We start from the raw sequence: 25,821 nt of genomic DNA, 5'->3' as shown, positions 1-25,821 counted from the left end.
GTTGTGTATTCAGAAAAAGAGTGAATTTATTATCTGTGCTTATCTTTTTTCAATAAAAAAGGTGGTAGGACAGGCTGGTCTCTTAGTCCCGATTTCTTCACTCCACAAAACTACAACCCTTTCTATATATAGTCATGCACAAGATAATAACATTTCAGTCAATTACAGACCACATAAATGACTGTGGTCCCATAGATTATAATGGAGCTGAAAAAATTCCTATTGCCTAGGGATGTCATAGCCTTTGTAAAGCATTACTCATGTGTTTGTGGTGAGGCTGGTCTAAGCAAATCTACTGTGTTGCCAGTTGTATAAAAATATAGTACATACAATTATGCATAGTACGTAATTCTGGATAATGATAATAAATGACTATGTTACTGGTCCATGTATTTAGTATACTGTATTTTTATTGTTATTTTAATATGTGCTCCTAATTATTAAAAAACACAAAGTTAACTGTAAAACAGCCTCAAGCAGGGCCTTCAGGATATATTCCAGAAGAAGGTATTATTATCATGGGAAATGACAGCTCCATGTGTTATTGTCCCTACAGACCTTCCAGTGGGACAAGGTGTGGAGGTAGAAGACAATGATGTTGATGATCCTGGCCCTGTGTAGGCCTAGGCTAAAGCGTGTGTTTGTGTCTTAGGTTTTAACAGAAATAGTTTAAAAAGTAAAAAATAAAAGATTTTTAAAATTAAATAAAAGCATATAAAATAAGGATATAAAGAAAAAAATTTTGTACAGCTGTACAATGTGTTTGTATTATTACAAAAGAGTCAAAAAGTTTTTAAAAATTTAAAACTTTATGAAGTAAAAAAGTTACAGTAAGCTAAGGTTAATTATTGAAGAAAGAAAAATATTTTAAAATAACTTTAGTGTAGCCCAACTTTACAGTGTTTATAAAGTCTGCAGTAGTGTACAGTAATGTCCTAGGCCTTCGCGTTCACTCACCACTCACTCACTGACTCACCCAGAGCAACTTCCAGTCCTATACGCTCCATTCATGGTAAATGCCTTATACAGGTATACCATTGTTTTAATCTTTTGTGCCATATTTTACTATATCTTTTCTATGTTTAGATATGTGTAGATACACAAATACCATTGTGTCACAAGTGCCTACAGTATCCAGCACAGTAACATGCCATACAGGTTTGTAGCCTAAGAAGCAATAGGCTATACCATATAGCCTAGTTGTTGTCAACCTAAAGAAAAACATAGTAGACAAAATTATCTCTAAATATCTTGGGTTAATTTGGGAATAGAAATAAGGATTATAATCTGGAATATATGAAATGGCAAGCCCCAGTGCACTGGGTGAGGGGAGTTTTTATTAGCAAAAAGAGATTTATATAAGCTGCTTAGAAACAGAGTTCATTGCTACCAGAAGTTCAAAGCTGGAGGTGTTGTCAGTTAATTGGTGAAGATACTGTTACTGGGCAAGGATTCTTCTGAGAACATCTTAATTGAATTATTGTGGTCCTAAAGAATGTCTAGTGATAAGCCTTATCAAAGGAGGAGATGAGTGAAATATGCAAAAGGATTTCTTGTGGGGTTTTTAGAAAGCCCTTGGAAACAGTTCTTATCTCAGATATGTAAGCATGAGCTTCCTCTCCTTCAGGCCTTCCTGGGCACTATTTTGTTTGGGTTTGAAAAGTGATTTCATCCTGGTATCTACAACTTTCACAGTGTGTAGGCTATACTATCTAAGTTTGTGTAAGTACACTCTGTGATGTTCCCACAATGATGAAATCATCAAATATGCATTTCTCTGAATACATCCCTGTCATTAAGCAGCACATGACTGTATATATTAATAAATTATCCATGTTCTTTTTATAAGAGATTAGGCCATGTCCAAGTGGCCTGAGAATACTTACAACCTACTCTGCCCATTTATTGATATTAACCCTTAAAGCCATAGATAAACACCAGGGGAGAAAGTAAAAACTGCAGAACAAAATTTAACATCACACATGATCTCCCTTTTCTTGGCTTCCTACAGCTGTGTCATATTTTGTGGCTATCTTAAGTTATCTCAATGTATCAAATCTAAAATAAGTCCCAGAGATAGATGGCTATGTAAAGACAAACTAAGTTTTTTTTTTTAGCATACAAAATACTATAGTATGCTTTTATACAACTATGTCCTGAACTTAATTCCTTGCATTTGATTAGCTACAGTTTTGTGACTGAAATTAGAACATTTTAATCACTGCAAGTATCACACTAGCATAGGTCTGTCCCAAGCTAGCTCCCCAAATGTTTCTAACACAACCATTTTTAAGACAAAGTGCAGTTTATTGCTTACTGTGGTAAGGGAGAACACCACCTCTTAAAGCTTTGGTGATGGGAAGCCAAGGTCAGAGTTTGTTGAGAAATCAAGTTTGAGTTAAGGCAGGTCTTTCAACATGAGGGCCCTTGATTAGCATTGGGTAAGGATCACAGTACAACAGGATTGGTGGAAACAGCAAGGGGAGGATTTTAAAAGGAGGGATTCATAGAGTTACAGAAAGTGTTACAGCAGGTGGTCCGGAGGACAAACCGAGCGGCACACGGAGAGTCGGAGAATCAAAGTTTATTCGCCGGCGGGCTCAGAGGGGTCTCACCACCACAATTCTGTCACTGTCTACCTGATTTTTCCCACCTTTATTAAGTTGGGGTGGTCCGAGGGGTGGGGTCTCAAGTGGCTAGGGTAATAAGTTAGTTAGTATGATGCTGAGGTGGGTCTTCCATGAAGGGTGGGGGTCTCAGGTGGCTGATGGAGGTTTTCCTTATCAATAGAATCGTAGAGTATGAACTGTCAGTTGTTACTTTCCGTGGAAGAGTTGATGGGTCTTTAAAGAAGTTCCTGTAATGAGCAAACCATTTGCTTGGGCAGGAGACTCCTGGAAAAAGAGTCAGGCTGATAGAGACAGGAATTGCACAGTCTTTGTAATGTAGACAGTAAGATGTGGTTTCAGTTCTCAGTATCCAAGCTGACTGTGGGGTTTCAGTTCTTAGGTCCACTAAGATAACTCAGTCTTGTAACAGATGAACTGAAGCATTTGATTTTTTATTTACAGCTCCTTATGTTTGTAGCAATTTGACACAAACAGCTTTTTACATTTCAGCATTGCTTTGCAATCATTTCTCAGTTTACTAGTCTATTTCTTGTGTTTGGAGGGAAAATCAAAAGAGAAAAACATCCCAAATAAATGTCCTTTAAATCCAGAGGCGGAAGCAGAGGGAGACTGAATGCTATGCTTGATTATTTAAAACAACAACCCATCATTTGGGGCAACTTTTTAAAGGTTGAAGATGAAATCATTGGTGCTGGGTACTTTCCAAGTAGATGAAAATCCTCTGAAGCAGGTGGAAAATTACCATCTTTTAAACGTTCCAGCACTGTCTTCAGACCACTTGTCTTTCCCTTTAAATTGGAAGCAGGGAAATTGTCTGAGATCATTGCAAGCTCCAGTTCAGATTCTCTCTTAACCCAGTTACAGAACAGGTTATACATTCCATTAGATGCCTGCAACTTCCGTTTTCTCTCTCAGAGATGGGACTCTTAGGACACAGTTGGTAGTCACAGTTCTGAGAAGCAGGAGGTTGTTCTGAAGCAATGAGGGATACTTAGCTGAAAAGAGGCTGTCTAGGGGTGAAGCACTAAGGATACTTAACATTTGAAAGAAGTGTGAACACTGTATTTACATTTAAATTAAAATGGAAACTTTGTATAGGTTATGTTTCTGAAAGGTGTGTGTGGCACATCTGCTGAGGTCTATTGTTTATTCATGCTGTAAATCCTTTGAAATGTGTTAAAATGCTTCCCACTCATTAGAAAGCTCCTGCCACCCCTGGATTAGGACTTTGATGTCACCAATCCTGCTTCAAAGGGTTCTTTCTGGGCTATTAATCACAGTTTAGCTTCTGAAGATATCGCCAGAGAAAACATTTGGACATCTTTGTGCTAGACTTGCTAAAACTTTGAAATCTTGAGTGTCTTGCATATGCACAAATTACAGCACTTCCTTTCATTGACAACTTTTTATTTTGCTACAGAATCAAATGACACTGTAGATAAAAATGCAAACAAATCTCTTCACACACTTAGTTTGGGGGGCAGGGGATAAGAGAGGTGGTGAAGGGTGAGTGGGTAGAGAGGAGGGGAGAAGAGAATCTGAACAGGCCACTCAGACCCTTCAAAGGTAAAAAGGGATAGGAATCGAGTGACTAAGAGTTGCCTTATTTTTTCTTACCTTATATATATATATATATATTTTTTTTTTTTTTTTTTTTTTTTACTAACCAGTGCTCACATAGAGAATTGGTGAGATTCCTTGGTCATCTCTTGCCTTCTACTCTCTGCTTTGAGACCTATGTGAACTGTTCACAGCAAATAACAATAATAATAAAATATTAGTTAATGTTAAGTAAGTACTTGCTTTGTACCAATCTTGTGTGGACAGTGCTTTTTGTGAATTATCTCACTGAATCCCCATAACAATGCTGAGAAGTAGGTAGTACTGTCTTCTTATTATAGACAAGGAAACTGAAGCTCTGAGAAGTTAACTTGTTCAAGATCACGCCTCTGGAAAATGCAAAGCCCTCAAAGCTCCTTTAGCCCCCAGCAATCAGAGGCTGCTTCCTCCCACTTCCTACTCCACTGGTTCACTGGGAGTGGCCAGGTTCCTCCCTATGTGCTGAGGGATTGGTGGGATTCAGGACTCACTATCCCAAAGTATAGTATAAGACCTTCGTGTGAGAGGTGCCATCCAGATACCCAGATGAAAGTAGTGTCCTTATCTCTGAAGACACAGGAACATGGAGAAGAATCTGAACAAACAAGACTTGCCATGTTTCCCCAGTTTATTACCATTAAATCATATTCTTTTTCCTATCATATTTCTCCGTTACACTCCCCTTTATTTCCTTATGAAGGCTCACTTGTCACCTAAAACTTACATTAAATAAATTTGTGTGCTTTTGTTTTATTAATCTGTCTTTTGTTATAGGGGCCTCAGCCATGAACCTAGGATGGGTAGAGGAAAAAACACTTTCTCTCCCTTACAGGATCCTTACTGTCTGATCTGCCTATCAGTGTCTATGTCTCTTGTTCTCTGTCAATCCAACTTCTTTTTCAGGAAAACTCCCTTCAGCATCTTTTTTCTTCCATATTCATCTCTGTGAATGACTAGCAGTACCCTAATTGGACTATTTGATGTTAATGTAGTGAAAGAGACATAACAGGAAATCTATCTTCTGAACAAAATTTGTGTATAATACAGTGTCATTAACTATGTGTATGTTGTTGTACAGCAGATCTCTAGAACTTTTTCATCTTGCGTAACTAAAACTCTATACCTACCAAGCAGCAGCTCCCCATTTTCTCCTGCCCCCTGCCACTGGCAGTTACTGTTCTACTCTCTGCTTTTGAGTTTGACTACTTTAGACACCTCGTGTAAGTGGAATCATGAAGTATTGTGTGCCTCTCTGACTGGCTCATTTCACTTAGCATAGTGTCCTATAGCTTCATCCTTGTTGTAGCATATGACAGGATTTTCTTCTTTTTTAAAGGCTGAATATTCCATTGTGTACATATACCACATTTTCTTTGTCCATTCCTCTGTCCATGGACATTTAGTTTGTTTCTACCTGTTGACTATTGTAATAATGGAGAATGACTATTTCTTTGAGATCCTTTTTTCAATTCTTTTGGATAAATACTCAGAAGTGGGATTGCTGGATCACATGGTAGATCTAGTTTTAATTTTTAAGGGGACTTTCATATGTTTTCCACAGCAGCTGCACCATTTTATATGCTACCAACATTGCAAAGGGTTCCAATTTCTCCACGTTCTCTTCAACACTTGTTATTTTCTGTTGAGTTTTTTTTTTTTTTTTTTTTTGATGGCAATCCTAACAGGTATGAGGTGATATCTCATCTCATTGTGGTTTTGATTTTCATTTCATTTCCCTGATGATTAGGGATACTGAGTATCTGCACATTTACCCATTAACCATTTGTATGCCTTCTTTGGAGATATGTCTATTCAAATCCTTTGCCATTTTAAAATCAGATTACTTGCTTTTTTTGCTATTGAGTTGTAGGAGTTGTTTATACATTCTGGATATTAATTCCTTATTAGATATACGGTTTGCAGATATTTTCTCCAATTCTATAGGTTGTCTCTTCACTCTGTTGATTGTTTCCTTGGCTGCACAGAAGTTTTAGTTTTATGTAGTCTCATTTGTCTGTTTTTGCTTTTGTTGCCTGTGCTTTTGGTGTCATATCCAAACAATCATTGCTAAGACTGTTATGAAGCTTTTCTCCTATGTTTTCTCCTAGAGTTTTATAGTTTCAGGTCTTACTTTAAGTTGGCTTGTGTATAATACAAGATAAGAGTTCAATTTCGTTCTTTTGCATGTGAATATCCACTTTTCCTAACACCATTTGTTGAAGAGATTATTTTTGCCCATTATATAGTCTTGGCACTGTTGTCAAAGATCACTTGATCATATATATATGAGTTTATTTCTGGGCACTCTGTTCTGTTTCATTGGGCTATATGTCTGTCTTTATTTCAGTACCATACTGTTTTGATTACTGTAGCTTTGTAAGATGTTTTGAAGTCAGGAAATGTGAGACTTTCTTGAGCTTTGATCTTCTTTCTCTAGATTGTTACAGCTATTCTGAGTCTTTAGTGGTTCCATATGGATTTTAGGATTGTTTTCCACTTCTGGAAAAGATGTCATTGGGATTGTGGTAGAAATTGCATTGAATCTGTAGATCACTTTGGGTTGTATGGACATTTTAACAATATTAAGTCTTCCATTCCATGAATAGTGATGTTCTTCCATTTATTTGTGCCTTCCTTAATTTCTTTCAGCAATATCTTGTAGTTTTTATTATATATGTCTTTTGCCTCCTTGGTTAAATTTATTCCTATTTTATTTTTGATTCTATTGTAAATGGAATTGTTTTCTTAATTGCTTTTTTGAATAGTTCATTGTTAGTATATAGAAGTGTAACTGATTTTTGTGTGTTGATTTTTATGTCCTGCAACTTTACTGAAGTTAGTTCTAACATTTATTAGTTCTAACAATATTTTTTTATATGGGCTCTTCAGAGTTTTCTACATATAAGATGTCATCTATGAACAGAGATAATTTTACTTCTTCCTTTCTGATTTAGATGCCTTTTATTTCTTTTTCTTACCTAATTGCTCTAGCTAGGATTTCCAATACTGTGTTGAATAGAAGTGATGAGTGTGTGCATCATTTGAAGGAAAATTAGAAATATTTAACACAAAAATGTATTTCTTTGACATGTTTTTGAGATAGAAGTAACACTGCAAAACTGACTTTTGGGGGGAGGGGGGAGTTTACATCGGTAGAAAATGCGGCCAAGTCTGTCCTTTGCCAATCTAGACACCTTTATAGGTGTGGGGGGAAAAAACATTTACCATCTATACTATCTATTCTCTCTAAGGGTTGCTACCTGTAAGGTTTCATTTACATAACAAGACCAGCTTTGCTAGTTAAGCCTCTTCCTCTTTCCCTCCCTGTTTTTCTGCTTTCAAGCCCCTGTTGTTTAAAAACCTCTGAACTTCACTGAGGAGTAGAATCTTCATTCTGAGGGTTCCTGTGTATGAACATTAAAATAAATTTGTAACTTTTTCCTCCTGTTAATCAATCTGCCTCATGTCAGTGATTTTTCAGTGAACCTTAGCAGGGCAAGAGCCTTTGCTCCCTACATCCTGTTCCTGATCTTAGAGAAAAACTTTCAGGTTTTCACTGTTGAGTATAATGTTAGCTGTGGGCTTTTCATATATGGCCTCTATTACGTTGAGGAAATTTCCTTCTATTTCTGATTTGTTCAGTGAATTTAATAGTTGTATGCTGTTTCTTTTTGTTTATAAAACTAATATAAATTTTATTTTATTTATAATTTTTAAATAAACTATTTAAAACTTATAATTATTATAATTTATATCATTGAAGTTTCAAAATTCAAAATTTTCCAATTTTTTCAAATTCAGAGCAGATTATTTGGAAAATTCAAAAAAATACAAGGACACAAGGGGAAAGTTCCTGGTGATCCTATTCCTTAACCTTTCCTTCAATTTAAGTTCATGTCTTTTTTTCCTCAGGTAATTTGGCCCAGACAAGAGCCAGGATAACAGTGGCCTCAAGATCTTTGCCTCCACATTTCAGTGCTGGGAGAACCAAGGTGAGTAACAGAATTGCACCAAAAATGTTATGGGCCAGGGGGGTACTCCTGCCCCAGAGATGATCCTAGGGTGGGCAGCATTAGTTCCCTTCATCCAGCCCACTTGCCTGGACATTCTGGTAACGAAGTGGAAGGTGTTTAGGAATTCAGGGATTAGGATATTTGAAATAACATCAAGGAATACTTACAAACCTGATTCTCAGAAAGACCACTTAAGATAATGCACAATGCCACCTGATAATAAAGTCCATCTAAGAAGAGATAAAGCATTTTCCTTGAAGCTGTCACCAGCCTACACCAATAACAGGGACAAATGGAATCAGCAGGAAAGAAACTAGACTGTTTCCTACTGCTCTGCTTTGCCCCCTGAAGAATGAGTTGTATACACTTGTCTGTGCAAGGGGGATGTTAGAAGGGTTTATAAATATCCACATGTAAAATAATGTTTTTAACTGTTCTACCCTTCTCGCTAAAGCTTAGCAAGGGTCTCAAGGACTGCTTGGGTAATATTCATTGTATATTCTAACACCAAAAAGAATTATCTTGAAGTAATGGAATGATAACCGGGTCACATCTGTGAATTTTCTTACGTTTTTCTTTACAATGAATATTAATTTACTTAATAAAGAATAAGTAATTAGCCATCCATTAATACTGTTGAATATTATCCCCAAATTGATGCAGACATACCCATTTATACTTACTTACCCTGAGAAGAAAAGACTTACTTGCGCATAGTAGGAACTCAAATCATTTTTGTTAACAATAATTTTTACACCAGATTGCTATTATAACTCACTATATGCCCTACTTTTCAACCTTGCTAATTTATAGCAAGATATTGGGACTATTAAACATGGACTATATAGGCCTCTATAGGAGATTTACATACGAGTTTCAATGGTTCTGAGAGCCACTTGATATTACATGTAAAATTTTATTTGTATTAAATACAGTTGATTCTCATTATTTGTAAATTATGTTCTACAAAGTCACCTCCAGCTCTGAATCAGCAAATACTGAAACATTTTGGTCCTAGGGTAAATATGGGGTTAGGATCCCGTGACACTCTGGTCTCAATATTTTTGTCAACCGGTCAATACATAACCTCATTTTATGTGTACTTCTGTTTAAAAAGAACTTATTTAATATATTCCTTCCACATAATTAATTATATTCAGTATTTCTTTATATAAAACAGCATTTTAATTGCAGCATTTGTGTTGTTGACTCACAACCAACAAATCTTATCTAATGTACATGTTTTAGGAATAGGACGGTTCCATGAACTCCAGTTCCATGGGCCCATCACAACCTTCTTGTGCTTAGGAACAGCAGACAGCACTTCATCACTATACTTGGGGGACCATTTAAACAGCAAAATTACCAACAAAAAACACAAAAATACAAAAAATGTGGCACTTAAATAGACCTCAAAAAGAATACCATGTTTATAGCATTAGAGCTAAAACAAGAAGACAGAGCATCACATGTTTGACCTCAGCTGGAACCATGTGCCTCAGGGGACTCAAATTTTTCTGCCCTCTATGCTTGTCTGTGAATGACCATGACTTTGGGGTAACAAAAAATTTTAGCAAGTAGCAAGTATCCACAAATAATAAGGATGGACTGTATGTGTGTCTTTTGGAGTCATTGGCTTCCACCAGATTCTAAAAGGGACAATGACACAAAAAGATTAAAGACCCCCATCTTTAATAGTAGTACTTCCTGTCAGCTCACATGCCCACATTCCTCTCCTTTCCTCAGTTTGTTTTTTGACTACTGGTGCCTGCCAGAGCCTGTTCCTCTATCTTCCATACTTACACAGTATTGCCTGTCTCCCTGCACTGTCTACCATTGTTCAGACACCACCCACATGAAGAACGTGCCTTCTAGTATGTGGCATATATTTAGATCATTAAAATAATAATAATTTGTGTGGGTAAGATGAAAATGACTAGAGATTTGTTTTCACTTAGAAAGGAGATGAGAGTTGAAAGTTCTAATTAAGGCATCCAAAAATATGAAGGGCAACAACAGCAATAAAAAACAAAACAAAATAAACAAGTAAAAAAACTAACTCCAGCTACTCTCTACCTTACCCAGTGTAAAATAACAGGAGTGCCCCTGGATCGAGCTGAGCTCTGTAAGGGAGAAAAAGTAGTATCTTTTCCTCACCTATCATGAGGTTTATGGCTGAGACCCCTATAGTGAAAGACAGATTAATAAGAGAAACGTGGCCAGGCACAGTGGCTCACGCCTGTAATCCTAGCACTCTGGGAGGCCGAGGAGGGAGGATTGCTCGAGGTCAGGAGTTCAAGACCAGCCTGAGCAAGAACAAGACCCCCGTCTCTACTAAAAAAAATAGAAAGAAATTACCTGGACAGCTAAAAATATATAGAAAAAAATTAGCCGGGCATGGTGGCACAAGCCTGTAGTCCCAGCTACTTGGGAGGCTGAGGCAGGAGGATTGCATGAGCCCAGGAGTTTGAGGTTGCTGTGAACTAGGCTGACACCGCGGCACTCTAGCCTGGGCAACAGAGTGAGACTCTGTCCGGGAAAAAAAAAAATTATAAATAAAGAAACGTATACAAATTTAGATGACATGGGAACCTTCAAAAATTAAGGCCCAAAGAAATAGGGCAATCTGTATTTTTATGGTCAGTCATGCAGAAATATGATTAGAGAACAAAAAGGTATGATCTAATGATAATAAACTAGGGCTACTTAGCAAGGCCTGTTTGTTCAGATTCTTCTTGGTGTCCCTGTGTGATATTCCTAACCCATAGGTATAGGTCAAGATATCTGTCACATAAGGGTCTTCAGAGGAGAAGGGAGGTAAACGGTTTTACAGCCTGCTTCAGAGAAGAAGGGCAAGGGGAAGGTGAGAATGACCTTTCTGCTTCTGCTGTTTTCTCAAGTGCCAAGGTCCCGTATTTTGGGTTAGTGTGTCCTGAACCCTTTCAGCTCTAGCACATTGAGCAGCACTGCACAGGGCCAGTTTTCAGTGCCAGTCTCGCCTTCCCATTCAGCACTATAGAGGCTTTTGAGAGGGGTGATGCAGTTCGTGGTTTTGTTTTTTTTTTTACTTAAGAAATGGATGTATCACTTGATAACAGTAAAAATTCTTGACAAAAGGCCCTGTCGAGAAGATAATAAATATACACACCCCTGAGATTTCAGGATGCAAATAATGAGTACTTACAGAGACCAGGAGAAAAATTCTTCAGTTTTTCATTTATTGCTGTTTTATAGATGGTTTATGGGACTTTGGGGAGTCTATGTCTTTATCCAAGAGTAAATTTAGCTGACAGATAAGGCAAATTTTTTATTATGATAAAGGAATTAGTTTATTAAGAAGACATAACAATTTTAAATCTTTATACATCTAATAACAGATCTTCAATATACTGACAGAACTGCAAGTATAAACAGACAAATATGCAATTATAGTCATAGATATTAATATCTCTCTAATACTTGATAGGAAAATAAACAGATTTGATAAAGACTCAAAAATGTTAAGATAAAAATTTTATCCAAATATATTTATAGATTCAGTGCATTCCCAGTCAGAATTCTAGCAACCTTGTGTGTATGTGTGTGTATGTAAATAGAAAAACTGATTCTAAAATTTATGTGGAAATGCAAAGGACCTAGGATAGCCCAAACTTCTTTGAAAAAGAAGAATAAAGTTGGAGAACTTAAAAGACCTGAGTTTGAGGCTTAATATAAGTCTGTGTATTCAAGACAGCATGGTGATTGTGGTAATGGTTTCCCAGGTGTATACATATGTTAAAACTAATCAAAATTGTATACTTTAAAATATGTCCAAATTATTATATCCCAATTATACCTCAATAAAGCTGTTAAAAATTATTACTGCTAAGAAATCATGAATTTTAAGTAATATCAATGCAAGAAAAAAGCAAACACCAAAATATGACAGAACTACACTTCTCCTACTCTCAGTAAAAATCTATTGTTACACACAGTAAGGTTAAAAACAGTAAGCTAATAAAGTAAAAAAATTAGTAGGCTGAAAAATAATTTCTAGGAAACTGTATGATATGTGGTTTGAAGACACAGTTATTAATACATCACATTCTGTTTATTTTGCCTTGAGTTTTTTTAACATTTTAAATTTTTAATTATTAAACGTACATAATAGTTGTATACATTTATAGGATACATGTCATATTTTGATACAGACAATAATGTGAATTAATCAAATCAGGGTAATTGCCATATCCATCACCTCAGGCGTTTATCATTTCTTTATGTTAGAAACATTCCAATTCCATTCTTTTACTTATTTTAAAGTATACCATAACTTATGTTGATTATATAGTAACTTTGTTATTGCTATCAAATACTGTTCATTCTAACTATATAACTATATTTTTGCACGCATTAACCATCCCCACTTTATCCCCCCTCCCTGCTATACTTCCCAGCCTAGTGGTCTCCATGAGATCAATTGTTTTTAATATTTAGCTCCCACATATGAATAAAAACATGTGAAATTTGTCTTTCTGTGCTTGGCTTATTTCTCTTACCATAATGTTCTCCAGTTCCATCCACATTGTTGCAAATGGCAGGATTTCATTCTTTTTGTGGCTATGTAATGTTCCATTGTGTATATGTATCACAATTTCTTTATCCGTTTTTCTGTTGATGGACACTTAACTTGATTCCAAATCTTGGCTATTGTGAATAGTGCTACAATAAACTTCGGAGTGTAGATATCTTTTCAATATAATAAATTCCCTTGTTTTGGATATATACCTAGCAGTGGGATTGCTGGGTCATATGGTAATTCTATGTTTAGTTTTTTGAGGAACCTCTGTACCATTCTCCATCGTGGTGGCACTAATTTATATTCCCACCAACAGTGTATGAGGGTTCTCCTTTCTTCTTATCCTTGCCAGTGTTCATTATTGCCTGTATTTTGATAAAAGCCATTTTAACTGGAGTAAGGTAATATCTATTGTAGTTTTGATTTGCATTTCTCTGATGGCTAATGATGTTGAGCATTTTTTCATGTACCTGTTGGCGATTTATATATCCTCTTTCGAAAAAAGTCTATTCAGAGTTTTTGCCCATTTTTTAATCAGATTATTTGATTTTTTCCTATTAAGGTGTTGGAGCTCCGTATATATTCTAGTTATTTATCCCTTGTCAGATAGGTAGTTTGAAAATATTTTCTCCCATTCTGTGGGTTGTCTCTTTCCTTTGTTGATTGTTTCCTTTGCTGTGCATCAGAAGTTTTTTAGTTTGATGTGAATTTGTTGAATTGTGCTTTGGCTGCCTGTGTTTTGAGGGTATTGCTCAAGTAGTCCTTGTCCAGACCAATGTCCTGAAGCATTTCCCTATGTTTTCTTTTAGTAGTTGCACAGTTTCAATCTTAGATTAGTCTTTAATCCATTTTTATTTGATTTTTCTATAGGTGAGAGATATAGGTCTAGTTTCATTCTTCTACATATGGATATCTAGTTTTCCCAGCACCATTTATTGATGAGACTGTCTTTTCCCAACTGTATGTTCTTGGCACCTTTGTCAAAAATGAGGTCACTACAGATGTGTGGATTTATTCTGTTCCATTAGTCTGTGTGTTTGTTTTTATGTCAGTACCATGATGTTTTGGTTACTACACCTCTGTAGTATAATTTGAAGTCAGGTAATGTGATTCCTCCAGTTTTGTTCTTTTTGCTCAGCATGGCTTTGGGTCTTTTGTGGTTTCATATAAATTTTAAGATTATTTTTTCTATTTTGTGAATAATGTCATGGACTGGAAAGTTGTTCTGGATGAGTCAGTGAGTAAATGTGAAGGCCTAGGACATTACTGTATACTACTGTAGACTTTATAAATACAGTCCCCCTAAGCTGTACTAAATTTATCAAAAAAAATTTTCTTTCCTCAATAATAAGTTAACCTTATTTACTGCAACTTTTAAACTTTATAAACCTTTAATTTTTTAAAAAACTTTTTGATTCTTTTATAATAACATTTTGCTTAAAACACAAACATACTATACAGCCAGACGAAAATATTTTCTTTCTTTATATCTTTTTTCTGTAAATTTTTTTTTTTTTTACTTTTTAAACTTTTTTGTTAAAAACTAAGACACCAACACACACATTAGCCTAGGCCTACACAGGGTCAGGATCATCAATATCACTGTCTTCCACCTCCACACCTTGTCCCACTGAAAGGTCTTCAGGGGCAATAACACACATGCCTTCTACTGGAATACCTCCGGAAGGACCTGCCTGAGGCTGTTTCACAGTTAACTGGTTTTTTTTTTCAGTGTAAGTAGAAGGGTACACTCTAAAATAATGATTAAAAAAAGTATAGCATAGTAAATACATAAACCAGTAACACAGTTGTTTACTATCATTACCCAGCATTATATACTGTATGTGATTGTGCTACATGTGCTATACTTTTATATGACTGGCAGCACAATAGGTTTGTTTACATCAATATCACCACAACATGTGTGTAATTTGTTGCACCATGGTGTTATGACAGCCACAACATCATTAGGCAATAGAAATTTTTTGGCTACATTCTAATCTTATGGGACCACCCTCATGCATGCAGTCATTGACTGAACTCTTGTTATGCAGTGCATGACGGTAACAAGTCCAAGGCCACACAGCTACCAAGTAGAGGAGCCAGAATTTGAACCACCTATGTCTGATTCTGTCACTCCCTGAGCCTAGGAAAGTTTTTCTAGTTTTTTTTTTTTTTTTTTTTTTTCCTGACTGAGGTAAAAACATATAAGATACTTTGGAGAGGTCTTTTGAAATCCCCATTTTGGGGAAGAAGTATTTGCTAGATGATGCTCCTAATAGAATCCACTGACTGGTTGTTTCTAAGAGACTTTTTAAAAATTAAATGATACTACTGTTATCTAAATGAACTCAGGAAGACAAATTCTTAGATTAGACAGCAGTCTTCTCAGTCCTTTTTGGGCTGGCTTTGGAGTTCTCTGGGAGGCCTGGTGCAGACAGAGATCTAGTTTAAAGGGTTGAGAGAGGCAACTTCTGGTTTGTTGTGTCTCTGAAATTCTCTCTTTTAGATCCATACCAAGTTCAGGAGAACCTTGTGACTATGCAAATATATAAGAGACCCTTGACCAAACCCAAGACCTTTCTAAATTCTTAAATTAGACAGTACCCCAATAGCATATCATTTATTCTGTCAAATACAGTCAGTACTAACAGACAAGCATTAGCATGTTGAGGTTTTGTATAACAAAGAATAGGTTTTTACTTACATACCAAGCTGTATATGAGTGCAAGGACAGGACTATGTTATATTGAAACACAGATTCTGGGTGGTTAGACAGGGGCTCCCTCCTGCCCATACAGCCTTATAACTTTTGGAGTGCAAATTGGCACTTCATTCTGTATTTGTCCAATTTGCTGGAGGGGACGGGTACTGATCTTGAAAATAATGCTGATTCGTTTAAATTATGTCTCAGCTGCAATAATACACATCAAGGATTTTCTGGTCACTAAACTGTTACATTCTGAAATACCAAGGGTCTGCTGTGTGTTCTGAGGGAGGGTAATAGGTCAATTCATCAATACCTACTAATAGAGAAATATGGATGAGCTATTCAGTTGCTCTTTCAAGGTACCTGTGGGGCTGGTGCTCACTGGCTAATTTGAATAAAAAGGGAGGGAATGAAGGAGGAAAAGCAAAGTTCAAAGTAAGAGGTGCTTTTTCAGGGAGGATCCCTGAATAAAAGAAAGTAGTAGAGAAATTCTCAAAAGTTTTCTGTGTGTGTGTGTGTTTGGAGGTCAGGTGGTGGGGTAGAGTGTGGAAGAAGAAAATAAGAAGAAAAAAGTTGAAGAAAACTCTTAGAATTTACAATTCAGCCAAAGTCCAATCCTAGCCAAGATCTTTCCTTCAGTCCTGATTAGCTTACCTCCAAACCTCACCAGCTCTGAGCTCTGTCCTCAAATGGGGATGAAAAGGGGTAAGAAACATCCCAAGTATACCCATCTCATGACCTTGGAGAGAATGCAACACCATCTGAGCAGGTGGGGCGGGTATGTTGTGTTTGTCTTCCCTTTTCTTCATTAGAGCAACCTTCATTCTAAACACAGAAGCTTTCCTTTCCTCCTTTCTTGCTAAAAAAATTGTTTTTTGTTTTTTTTAGAGACAAAGTATCACTCTGTTGCCTAGGCAGAGTACAATGGCACAATCATATCTCACTGCAGCCTTGAACTCCTGGGCTCAAGAGATCTTCCTGTTTCAGCCTCCCAAGTAGCTAGGACTACAGGCCCACACCACCATGCCTGTCTAAATTTTTTTTTTTTTTTGGTAGAAACAGGGTCTCATTATATTGCCCAGGCTGGTCTTGAACTCCTGGCCTCAAGCAATTCTCCTGCCTTGGTCTCCAATCATTAAAGAAAGTAAAAAGTCAAACCTATCGGTGGTTGTATCATTGTTTCAGCTGCATATGAATGGACTGATGGCATCCAAAGTGCAGCCCATAAAAAGAAAGCTGCACTATCCCTCATATGTCATATTCCTGCTCACTGTTTAGGTTGCCTTCTAGTTTTTGATAACATAACTCCATGGTTTGTCCCCTTCTTAAATAAACCTGTTTTTTCTAAATCCAATTGAAATATTTCCTTTCATTTTGCACACAATCTCATAAATATCCCTCCAGGTAAGCCTCATTATTTCCCTTCTCCCTGTGCCCCCACCCCTTACCGCAGCCCAGGTCCGGCCCCTTTTAGCACCCATTTTTCATTTTCACTGAAGAAGGAGGCAGGCATCCTTACCCTATGGGGAAATTGCTGCCTGGACAACAGTACACCAAGTCAAAGCCATGTGCTGACAGCAGCATCTTCCAGTTCAGACATTCCTACTTCATACCCTTGCCACCTGTTCAAAGTAGATGGAAAGCTGCCACAGCAAGGCTGGTGCTAAATGCCACTCATGTCTTCTGTAAACCAAAGCAGAGTTTTTGTTGTTGAGTTACCATACTGAATCACAGGCTGCTTGCATTCGATCCCTGTAACTGTTTTCATCCATAAATTCCTTCTAGTCAGCCCAGGTAGTTGGGATAGATGATTGGGAACATGTATATCCCACTAGGTTCCTGAGTATTTGGTACCTTAGCTCGTCTGCAGTGAGCATGTGGGAACTATAGGAGGCAAGGGGAGTGTTACAGCATCAGGATCTCATGGCATGGAAGGCAACCGGTGCTGGCCTCATTCCCTGCAGTACAACCTGGGCTTTAGGTCTATCATGTTTTTATAAATGCTCAGCCTCATGGGCCTTTGCCCAGTTTTCCTTTAAGACATAGGTGGTCTCATGTGACATTACTGGAAAATTTAACAGGTGCCCGTTAAAAGATGGAGAAATATAGAAATAGCATTAATAGGAGTTTACACTGAGACCATATGGTACTTCACAGAATGCAGTGGTATTGTCAAATGAATAGAACAGTGCACATTACTTTTTTTGTCTTTTATATGGTTTTAAAAATTCTCCCCACAGTGTACATTATTGTGTCCATGGTCCCTCAGATGTTTGACCAAACAGTCTTTCAGATTTTGGAAAACCTGGAGAAGAATTAAGTGTTTACATCCTCAAACCAATTCCTTCTACCTATGCTTCCAGGTAGACACTCTGGAGGTGATACGGCATCCAGAAGAAACCACCAACATGAAGAGGCAAACCATGGCTTCTTACTTCCGGGTATGGAGTCTTCTTGATCTCTATTCTGCCTCCTTCCAGAAAGGACTCTCCAAGCCTTCTATGAGAGGCCCAGATAGGAAAGAGTCATTAAAACAAGGGCAAAATACAGGAGCCAGTTAAGGAAGGTAGGGGGAGGGGGAAGCATGGCAGGGAGAGACCACTGGGCACACAGTCTTGTCCATTGAATGTGGTGATTCTCTTAGCATTTGAGTTGCTTCTTGGCCTTAAAGCTGTTGGAGTCAGCCACTTTTCCAGCGTACTGAATAATAGTTAATAAAATTCCAGAAGGTGGGTTATCAAGTTCAGATACTGAGAGAATCTTAGCATTGACTTTATTTTCCTAGATTGAATTGACCTATTATAAAACCCATTACTTGGGCTGTATTATTTCCCGTTTCTGCCACCTCGATTTCTATTTCATCTAGTACAATGTCTCCTTTGGGCAAAAACATTGTCTCTGGAAGGGCTCTGTTAAATGTACGTTACATAGCAAAGATAAGACACATGCATTCTTGTAAAAATTTGCACAGATTTGCTTATCTTCAAATTATAAAGCATTGGAGTTAGAAACCCTTTAGAGATCATGTGCCACGGGGAGCTAAGGTCCAGGTAGCATCGTGGTAGAAATGCTGTTTGGACAGAGTTGGAACTGATCTTAGGGAGAGCAGAATAAGGTGGTAAGATGAGGCTGGCACAGGAAGGGACTTGGCAGGGATAAGAGGTCAGCAGGAAGCTGGAGGAGCGAAGCAGGTTGAAGGGTAGGACCTGGAACCCAGCGCTGTGGATAGGAGGCACCATGGAAAGCTAGTGATGCCAAGAAGGATCTAAAGGGAAGCAGTCCAGCTTAGCCAACTGTGCTTCAGAGGCAGACTAAAATTGGGCTCAGGGTATGAATTGCAGAGGCCCCAGACCTTTGGGTCCAGTACTCCATCCATGCAGTGTTTCCTGCTATAGCATCTCTGGCAGGTGGGCATTCTGCCCCTGTCTCATCATTCTAATGTCTGGACATTTCTACTTGTTACTTGTTTCTTGAGACCCACCTGGTCCTGCCCCATTTGGTAGCTCTATCTTCATCCTCATCCTCCTGGTAACCCTTGGGGTGTGTGTGTGTGTGTGTGTGTATGTGTTTTACCATGGGATTTGTAGGCTATACTGACTCTGTGAGATTATCTTCAAGATTCTAGGGCCGCCTCTATCAGTAGAGAAGCCTCTGGCTTATAGTTTTTCAGAAACATACCCATGACAGCTCATTTGGTGTCCTCAAAATACCAGTTTCCAAATGCTAAACCTGAAAAATAAGGTGCCTTGATAAGCTAGGTTACACCAATTTTGATCAGTAGGAGGAATGATTATGAAATAATGGAACTGATTTTCTGTGTAGCTTGTAATTGCCCATGAAGGCATGCCCAAAAGAGGACCTCCAACAATGAATGTCCCTGAGGAGCAACTGAGGCTTCTGTGCACAAGCACCCTTCTGGTTTTCCATGTCCTTTCCTCTTCTTTCTGTGAGATCCCTGTACCAGCTGGTTGGTATATGTTTGTTGATTTTCATTATAATCTTCCTTTTTTCCAATTGTCTTGTTTTATTTGCCTTCTTTTTCTATCTTTCTTTTTTGTTCCATTACCTCATTAGCAATAGTATCAGTAGGATTTGCTTAAATTTTCTGATGGTTCTGAGGTTAAAGAAGCAATTAATTCCTTCCCCCGAAGCTGGACATTTTAAATTACAGTTACAGATTGTGGAGTATTGGCTTGGCATACCAGAGACAAGCATTCTGCTTCTGGCAATGGAGTTACAGGGTAACCTAGAGTATGTTCTTAGCTAAAGTTCTGCCATGTAGGAATATTGCTTGGTGCTAGGTAATGTTTAAAGAATGCTTTTGAATCTGCAGGCAGCTATAAGTAGAACTTATATTATCATCTCCGTTTGCTAATTTCATGTTCTGTCTCAAAAAGGTCCATGAGTCGTTCACAAGCCTCAAACTGCTCTGGAGGCCCCTGCAGACCTGTGTTGTAATTATCTGTTACATTACTGGTAGCTTCATTTCATGTGCGTTTTTCTCCCCTGTAGTATTCTCTGATGGATCTGCTCTCCAAAATGGTGGTTGGACAGCCCCACTTTGTGCGCTGCATTAAGCCTAATGATGACCGAGAGGCCCTGCAGTTTTCCCGAGAGAGGGTGTTGGCCCAGCTCCGCTCCACGGGGATCTTGGAGACAGTCAGCATCCGCCGGCAGGGCTATTCCCACCGTATCCTCTTTGAAGAGTTTGTGAAAAGGTCAGACCAGCATCTTTGGAAATACGTTATTGTAAATGTAGCTCTACCCTGGCCGTCTCTGTCCCTTGGGGTTACTCCTCCTGCCCCCTTCCCTCCAAACATGCAATTGGCTAATTACCAGCTACCACTTACTTGCTTAAATGTTGCATTTTTATTGTGATCCAACTAAACTGCAGTGATCCAGGGGACAGGTTAAGCTTCCTTCTGATTGTATTTTTTTAAATGTCCACAGGCATTTGTACGTTATAAATCGTTAGTTCTCAAATTCTCCGGATATTTAATTGTTATGATGAAAATACTCTCCATAAGTGGGTCCAGGATTCTGGTGAATTTGAATGTACTCAAGCACCCACTCCTCTTCTAGACTCTGGCATAATATAATACGGTAATTAACACATACATAGCACCTAAACACACTTACACAGTGCAGGACATTTTAGGGCACTGTCCTAAAATGTATAATCTCATTTGATCCATAGACCAACCCCATAAGCTAGGCTCTATTATTATCCCCATTTTTATCCCCATTATTATCCCCATTTCTGGTGAGAAAATTGGGGCACAATGAAATTAAGTGAGTTTCCTAAAGTCTCATGCTGGTAGACGGTAGAGCCAGGATTTGAACCCAGGCAGTCTGGTTTCTGCATCCACGCTTTTAATCTCCTCAGTCCACTGCATTCAATCAATTTTTTTGAAATAAATTGCATGGAGCTTTCGAAATCCAGAAACTGACTTGTAAGAATGAAATGCTGCTCTTTTCTGCACAGCTGCCGTAGGAATGCCTTATATACGCATGGGATCACAGGTAGAATTGTCACAGAATTTCCTGTGAAGAAATAAAGAAAACAATAACAACAACCAAAAAACCCACCTCTGAGAAGCACTGCTATCTGAAGATACTCAGTGAAGAATATTATTATAAAATCCATCATAGAATCTGTCTCACCCCAATAGCCATCGTTAGTATCTTTTTACCTCTATTCTGAAACATGTACCCAAGGTCATTTTTCCAACTTTTTCTCAGGAAAGAATGGATCCTAAATACAGTAGCTTGCTTCATAAAGTCTTTCAAAGTGCTAAATTCCATGGAAAAGAAAAGCAAAAACAAGTTCCTTGTGGTGAAAATTTTTAAATTAAAAATAAGAACGAAATGGCTTCTATTTTTTAAAAAAAAGTATCTTTGTGCTTCTTTTCTTCCTCTTAAATTTGAGGGTAGAAGAAGAAAAAAAGATTATTTTAGTTCATGAATGTGACTAGTCAAGTATTTTTAGCAATGAAGTGTTTGAATACATAAAAATATTTAAGAAAACAGGTCACCTGCTAAACAGATTGGCACTTCTTTGTTCGTAATCATAAAGCCATTAGGCAAGTATGAACAAGAGTTTCAAAATGTCAGTAAATCTGAGGATATCAAAGATTTCTGAGCCAGCAAGTTAATTGGTATTTTGATCCTTTTGAGCAACTTAACAAAATGGATGAGCTTGCAGTTTTCCCCCTTGATGTTATTCAACAAATAGGTGCGCTTCTTATCTTCCTGTTCAAGAGTGTTGTTTTGTAAACTCTTAGCTGGAAATATGTAGACAAAACAATCAAAGGCAGGGAGCAGAGCCATTCAGGGTTTATCAAGTGGAGGTAAATAAAAGACACAGACTCATTTAATGTTACTTTTTACATTTTTTTAATATATTCTGGCATTCAGGACTGAAACCCTGACACCTAAAAGGTGGTGTTCTTGGGATTATGTTGTTGGGTTCCAGAAAGGGGAAGGACTTCCCAAACCCCATATTGCCCAAGTCTACAGACTTGACAAAACCAAAAATGCTTCCTTGCCCCATCATCATTGAATTTTCTAGCAAAATGACTTAGAAGTACCCTTACTTATCCTCTAATCATAGAGCCTTTGAGGAAGCAGGTGTCCCCAACACCATCTCACCAATGGAGCCAAGTGAGTTAGAAACCTTTATGCTCTGTAAGGGCCGAGGGCATGGCCCACTGAAGGTTCACGGAAAAATCAACTTGCAAAAGGCAGATTAATTAGAGAAGAGGCACTTAATGTGTATACGTGAGAACCTTCAGAATGAAAATGCAAAAATACAGGGGAAATTGTCCATTTTTATGTTAAGGTTCAATAAAGTAAGGACAGCCATGTAGTAACATGATTGGGGAAAAAGGGTATGATCTAATGCTAATAGTCTGAGTGGGGAAACCCAGGAAGGCCTGTCTGTCTAGATTCTTCTTGGCCTCTCTGAGCATGCATTCCTTCTTTCTGGGTATAGGGCAGGGCCCTCTCTGGAATGGGGGTCTTATAGCCTACAGTCAAACAAGGTAGGTCAGATAATTTCTTTATGGCCAGTTTTTACACAGAAAGGCAAAGGGAAAGTTAGAGTAATATTTTTAGGTTTTATGGTTGGCTTTGGGGAAAAGGGGTTCTGGTTTCTATGACCCTTCTCGGGGAATAGGATTTTAGTTTCTATGGCTAGTCTTGGGAAAGACTGAGACTGAGAGATAGAAAGGCAGGAGAAAGTCAGAGAAAAACTTTTGCTTCTGAGGATATTTCTGAGGCCTTCATTTGGGGTATTGTTTTCTGAGCCTCAACAGTTCTTAGCTAATCATGAAAGAGGCTACCTGGAAATGCTGGGCATGTACATAGTTGAAATCTCCTTAAAGTCATGCTGTTGAAGGACGTCACAAAAAACCACTGTGAATATTGATTGTCTTCATGGTCAATGCACTCTTGAAGTATAGTATCTCACAAGGTCTATACTGGACAAACACATGACTGCATGTGCTGGGATATGTTCTGGAAAGTGTCTAAAGGATAGGGCTGAGTCTAATGTTTTGTTTATTAAACTGTTACAGTAAATAGTACCATTTAATAAGGAGACCTGAGTTCTAGTCTCCTTTTAGACGTAATATTTGGCAAATAACCCAACATTTATGTGAAGGATGTTTCCTCATCTGCATGACAAGAAGGCAGGAATACCCAGAGCCCACCCACAACCTGAAGATTTTCAGGGATTGCTTGCAGATGCCTGGGCATTACTTAGTCTGTCATTCTTCCAGGGTTGCTCACCTTCGCCCAGATGAGCTCACTGGGTGGGAGACCTTTATCTACCAGGACCTAATTCATGACAGTTGTTATATCATTGTTTGTTGAGCAACATGAAGCTCTTCCCTCTTCTCCTTCATTGTCATCTTCTATTTCTTCTCATGATGGCATGGAGAGCTGTGGTACCCTGGTGTCTCCTTCATCTCATCCTCCCTTCTATTCCTCCTCTCCCTTTCCTCTAGAAACTAGAAGTGATCTTTGACTTCTCTCCTCCTCACTTCCTTTAAACAATCCAAAGCCCTGCTGGCTTAACTTGCTGAAGTTTCTCAATAAGGTTCCTTTGGGAGTCTCTTGTCCCTTCTCCCGAGGCTTTAGTCCAGGCCTTTTGTTGTAATTATTATTAACAGCTTAATTAAGATATAATTCACATATGGTAAAAGCTAAGTTTTAAAGGACAAAATTCAATGGTTTTTAGTATATTCGTAGAGTTGTGCAACCATTACCATCTAATCCTAGAACATTTCAGTATCTAAAAAGAAAGCCCATACCCATTAGCCATCCTCCCTTTTTCACCAACCCCACCAGACCTAGGCAACCAATGATCTAATTTCTGTCCTGTGGATTTCCCTATTTTAGACATTTCATATAAGTGGAATCATACTACATGTGGCCTTTTATGTCTGGCTTCTTTCACTTAGCGTACTGTTTTCAATGTTCATCCATGTTGTACTATGTATTAGTATTTTATTCCTTCTTATGGATGAATAATATTCCGTTGTATGGATATATCACATTTTATTTACTCATTTATCAGTTGATGGACTTTTGCACTGTTACCGCTTTTTGGCTGTTATGAATAATGCTTCTTTGAACATTCATGTACAACTTTTAATGTGGACCTATGTTTTCTTTTGGGTATACAGCTATGAGTAGAATTTCTGGGTCATATGGTAACCCTATGTTCCAAGTGACTGTACCTGTTTATCTTCCCACCAGCAATGTTGTGAGAGTTCCAATTTTGCTCACCCTCTTGTCAGTTTCCTAAATGTGCTTTCTGTTTTTCAAAGAGCCATGAGAATAGGATTTATCTAAAATTCCTATCTGAGCATGTTGCTTCCTTGATTAAAATGTTGATCCAGACATCCACTGCATGAGCTTTAGCTCCCCTGCTTGGTATAGGGAGTCTACTTGATTTGGCTCCGGCCCACTTTTCTAGCCTCTTCTCTCTCATGTCCCCACCTCTCAGCTTACACTCCAGAAAAAAGGAACCACTTATACCTTCCTCACACAGCATAAATATATCTTATGATAGCACTATTCTGTAAAAGGAGGCTGGTTACTTGGTATATTAGTCAGGAATCTCTCAATAACAAGTGACCTAAACTCAACTCAAAATAGTTGAAGCAAGAATTAAAAGGGGGTGATATATCAGCTTATAAAACTGGGAAGTTGAAAAGATATGTCTGAATCCAGAGAATCAAACAATTTTACCAAGCCACTGTCCTTTTCCTTTCATCAAGTTTGTTTTCCCCTCTTTTGAGTCTCTTATCAGCCAAGCAGGCTCTACTTACATGTTGGCAAAGATGGTCCCTGGAGTCTTCTATGGGCTTAGCAACATCAGCAGCAAGAGAGTTTCTGAGAGTTCTTACACAAGGAACTCTGTGATGGTCCCAGCTTGAATCACATGCCCACTCCTGAACCAACCACTATACCCAGGGACATGATTGGCAGGGCCTCAGGTCAAATGCCAGGGATGGAGTCAGCCCCACTTAAACCATAGCCTAAACGGCTCTGTTAAAGGAAGGAGAGAGGGGTATGGATAGGCTAAAACAATAGGCATCCATTACACTTTGTTTTGACCATTCTGTTTCCTAGAAGCAACTGTAACAATGCAGAAAGGTCCACCCCAGCCCAGGTATCTACCTATCTGTAGGAGCCCTTTAATTCAGAATTTTCTGAGAACAAAAATTTTGTTGACAATAACTGAATTTAACCTTAGAATAAGAATTATGTATAGTTATTATAGCTTTAAGTTAAGCATATTTTGTTTTGTTTTTATAGAACTTCACATACAATATAGTGGGCTATTGAAAACAGTTTCCAGCTCCACTTCACTAAGGGGTTAGAGAGAACCCAGTCTATTCTGGCCCAATTTGGATTCATCTTCTTGCATTTGACACATTTCTCTGATCCTTTCAGTGTGGTCCATTATGTTCTTGTCCCACATAGGACCATGCGGGATATCACTCCACTTTGTCAAGGTCTCTTCTCCCAGCCTTTGTACTTTACGTATAGTCTTTAGTAATTGCTTTGCTCAAGAAGGCTGCTTTTTCCTGTCCATACTGGAAAATTCTTATCATTATTTCTTATCCTCTTGACAAAAGTGTCTTTCTGTTTGTTTGGGTCTGTAGATTTTCCTTCTTCCTGTACAATCTCTGCCTTAAGTTGTTGGCCAGCTGCCTTTGGCTTCTGAATTTACCTGCTGCTTTCTGCCTCTTTGGGGCATTAAAAGGAGACCCCCTCTATTCCTTTTGGCAGCATGTA

The 25,821-nt window shown here is 38.1% G+C and overlaps 1 protein-coding gene across 1 annotated transcript in view; it reads left to right on the top strand.

Annotated features, from left to right (window-relative positions):
• The window catches only part of MYO3B (myosin IIIB), a 373,253-nt gene that overhangs the window by 207,110 nt on the left and 140,322 nt on the right, over nt 1–25,821 (top strand). Inside the window, exons 23-25 of the mRNA XM_045560289.1 lie at nt 8,142–8,221; nt 17,874–17,951; nt 20,023–20,228. Of these exons, the coding sequence (XP_045416245.1) occupies nt 8,142–8,221; nt 17,874–17,951; nt 20,023–20,228 (364 nt within the window). The remainder of the gene's footprint in view (nt 1–8,141; nt 8,222–17,873; nt 17,952–20,022; nt 20,229–25,821) is intronic.

This window comes from Lemur catta, chromosome 8, assembly GCF_020740605.2.
Source record: "Lemur catta isolate mLemCat1 chromosome 8, mLemCat1.pri, whole genome shotgun sequence".
Lineage (NCBI taxonomy): Eukaryota > Metazoa > Chordata > Mammalia > Primates > Lemuridae > Lemur > Lemur catta.
Note: the sequence above shows the minus strand (reverse complement) of the source record. Positions and strands in the feature narration are given on the sequence as shown.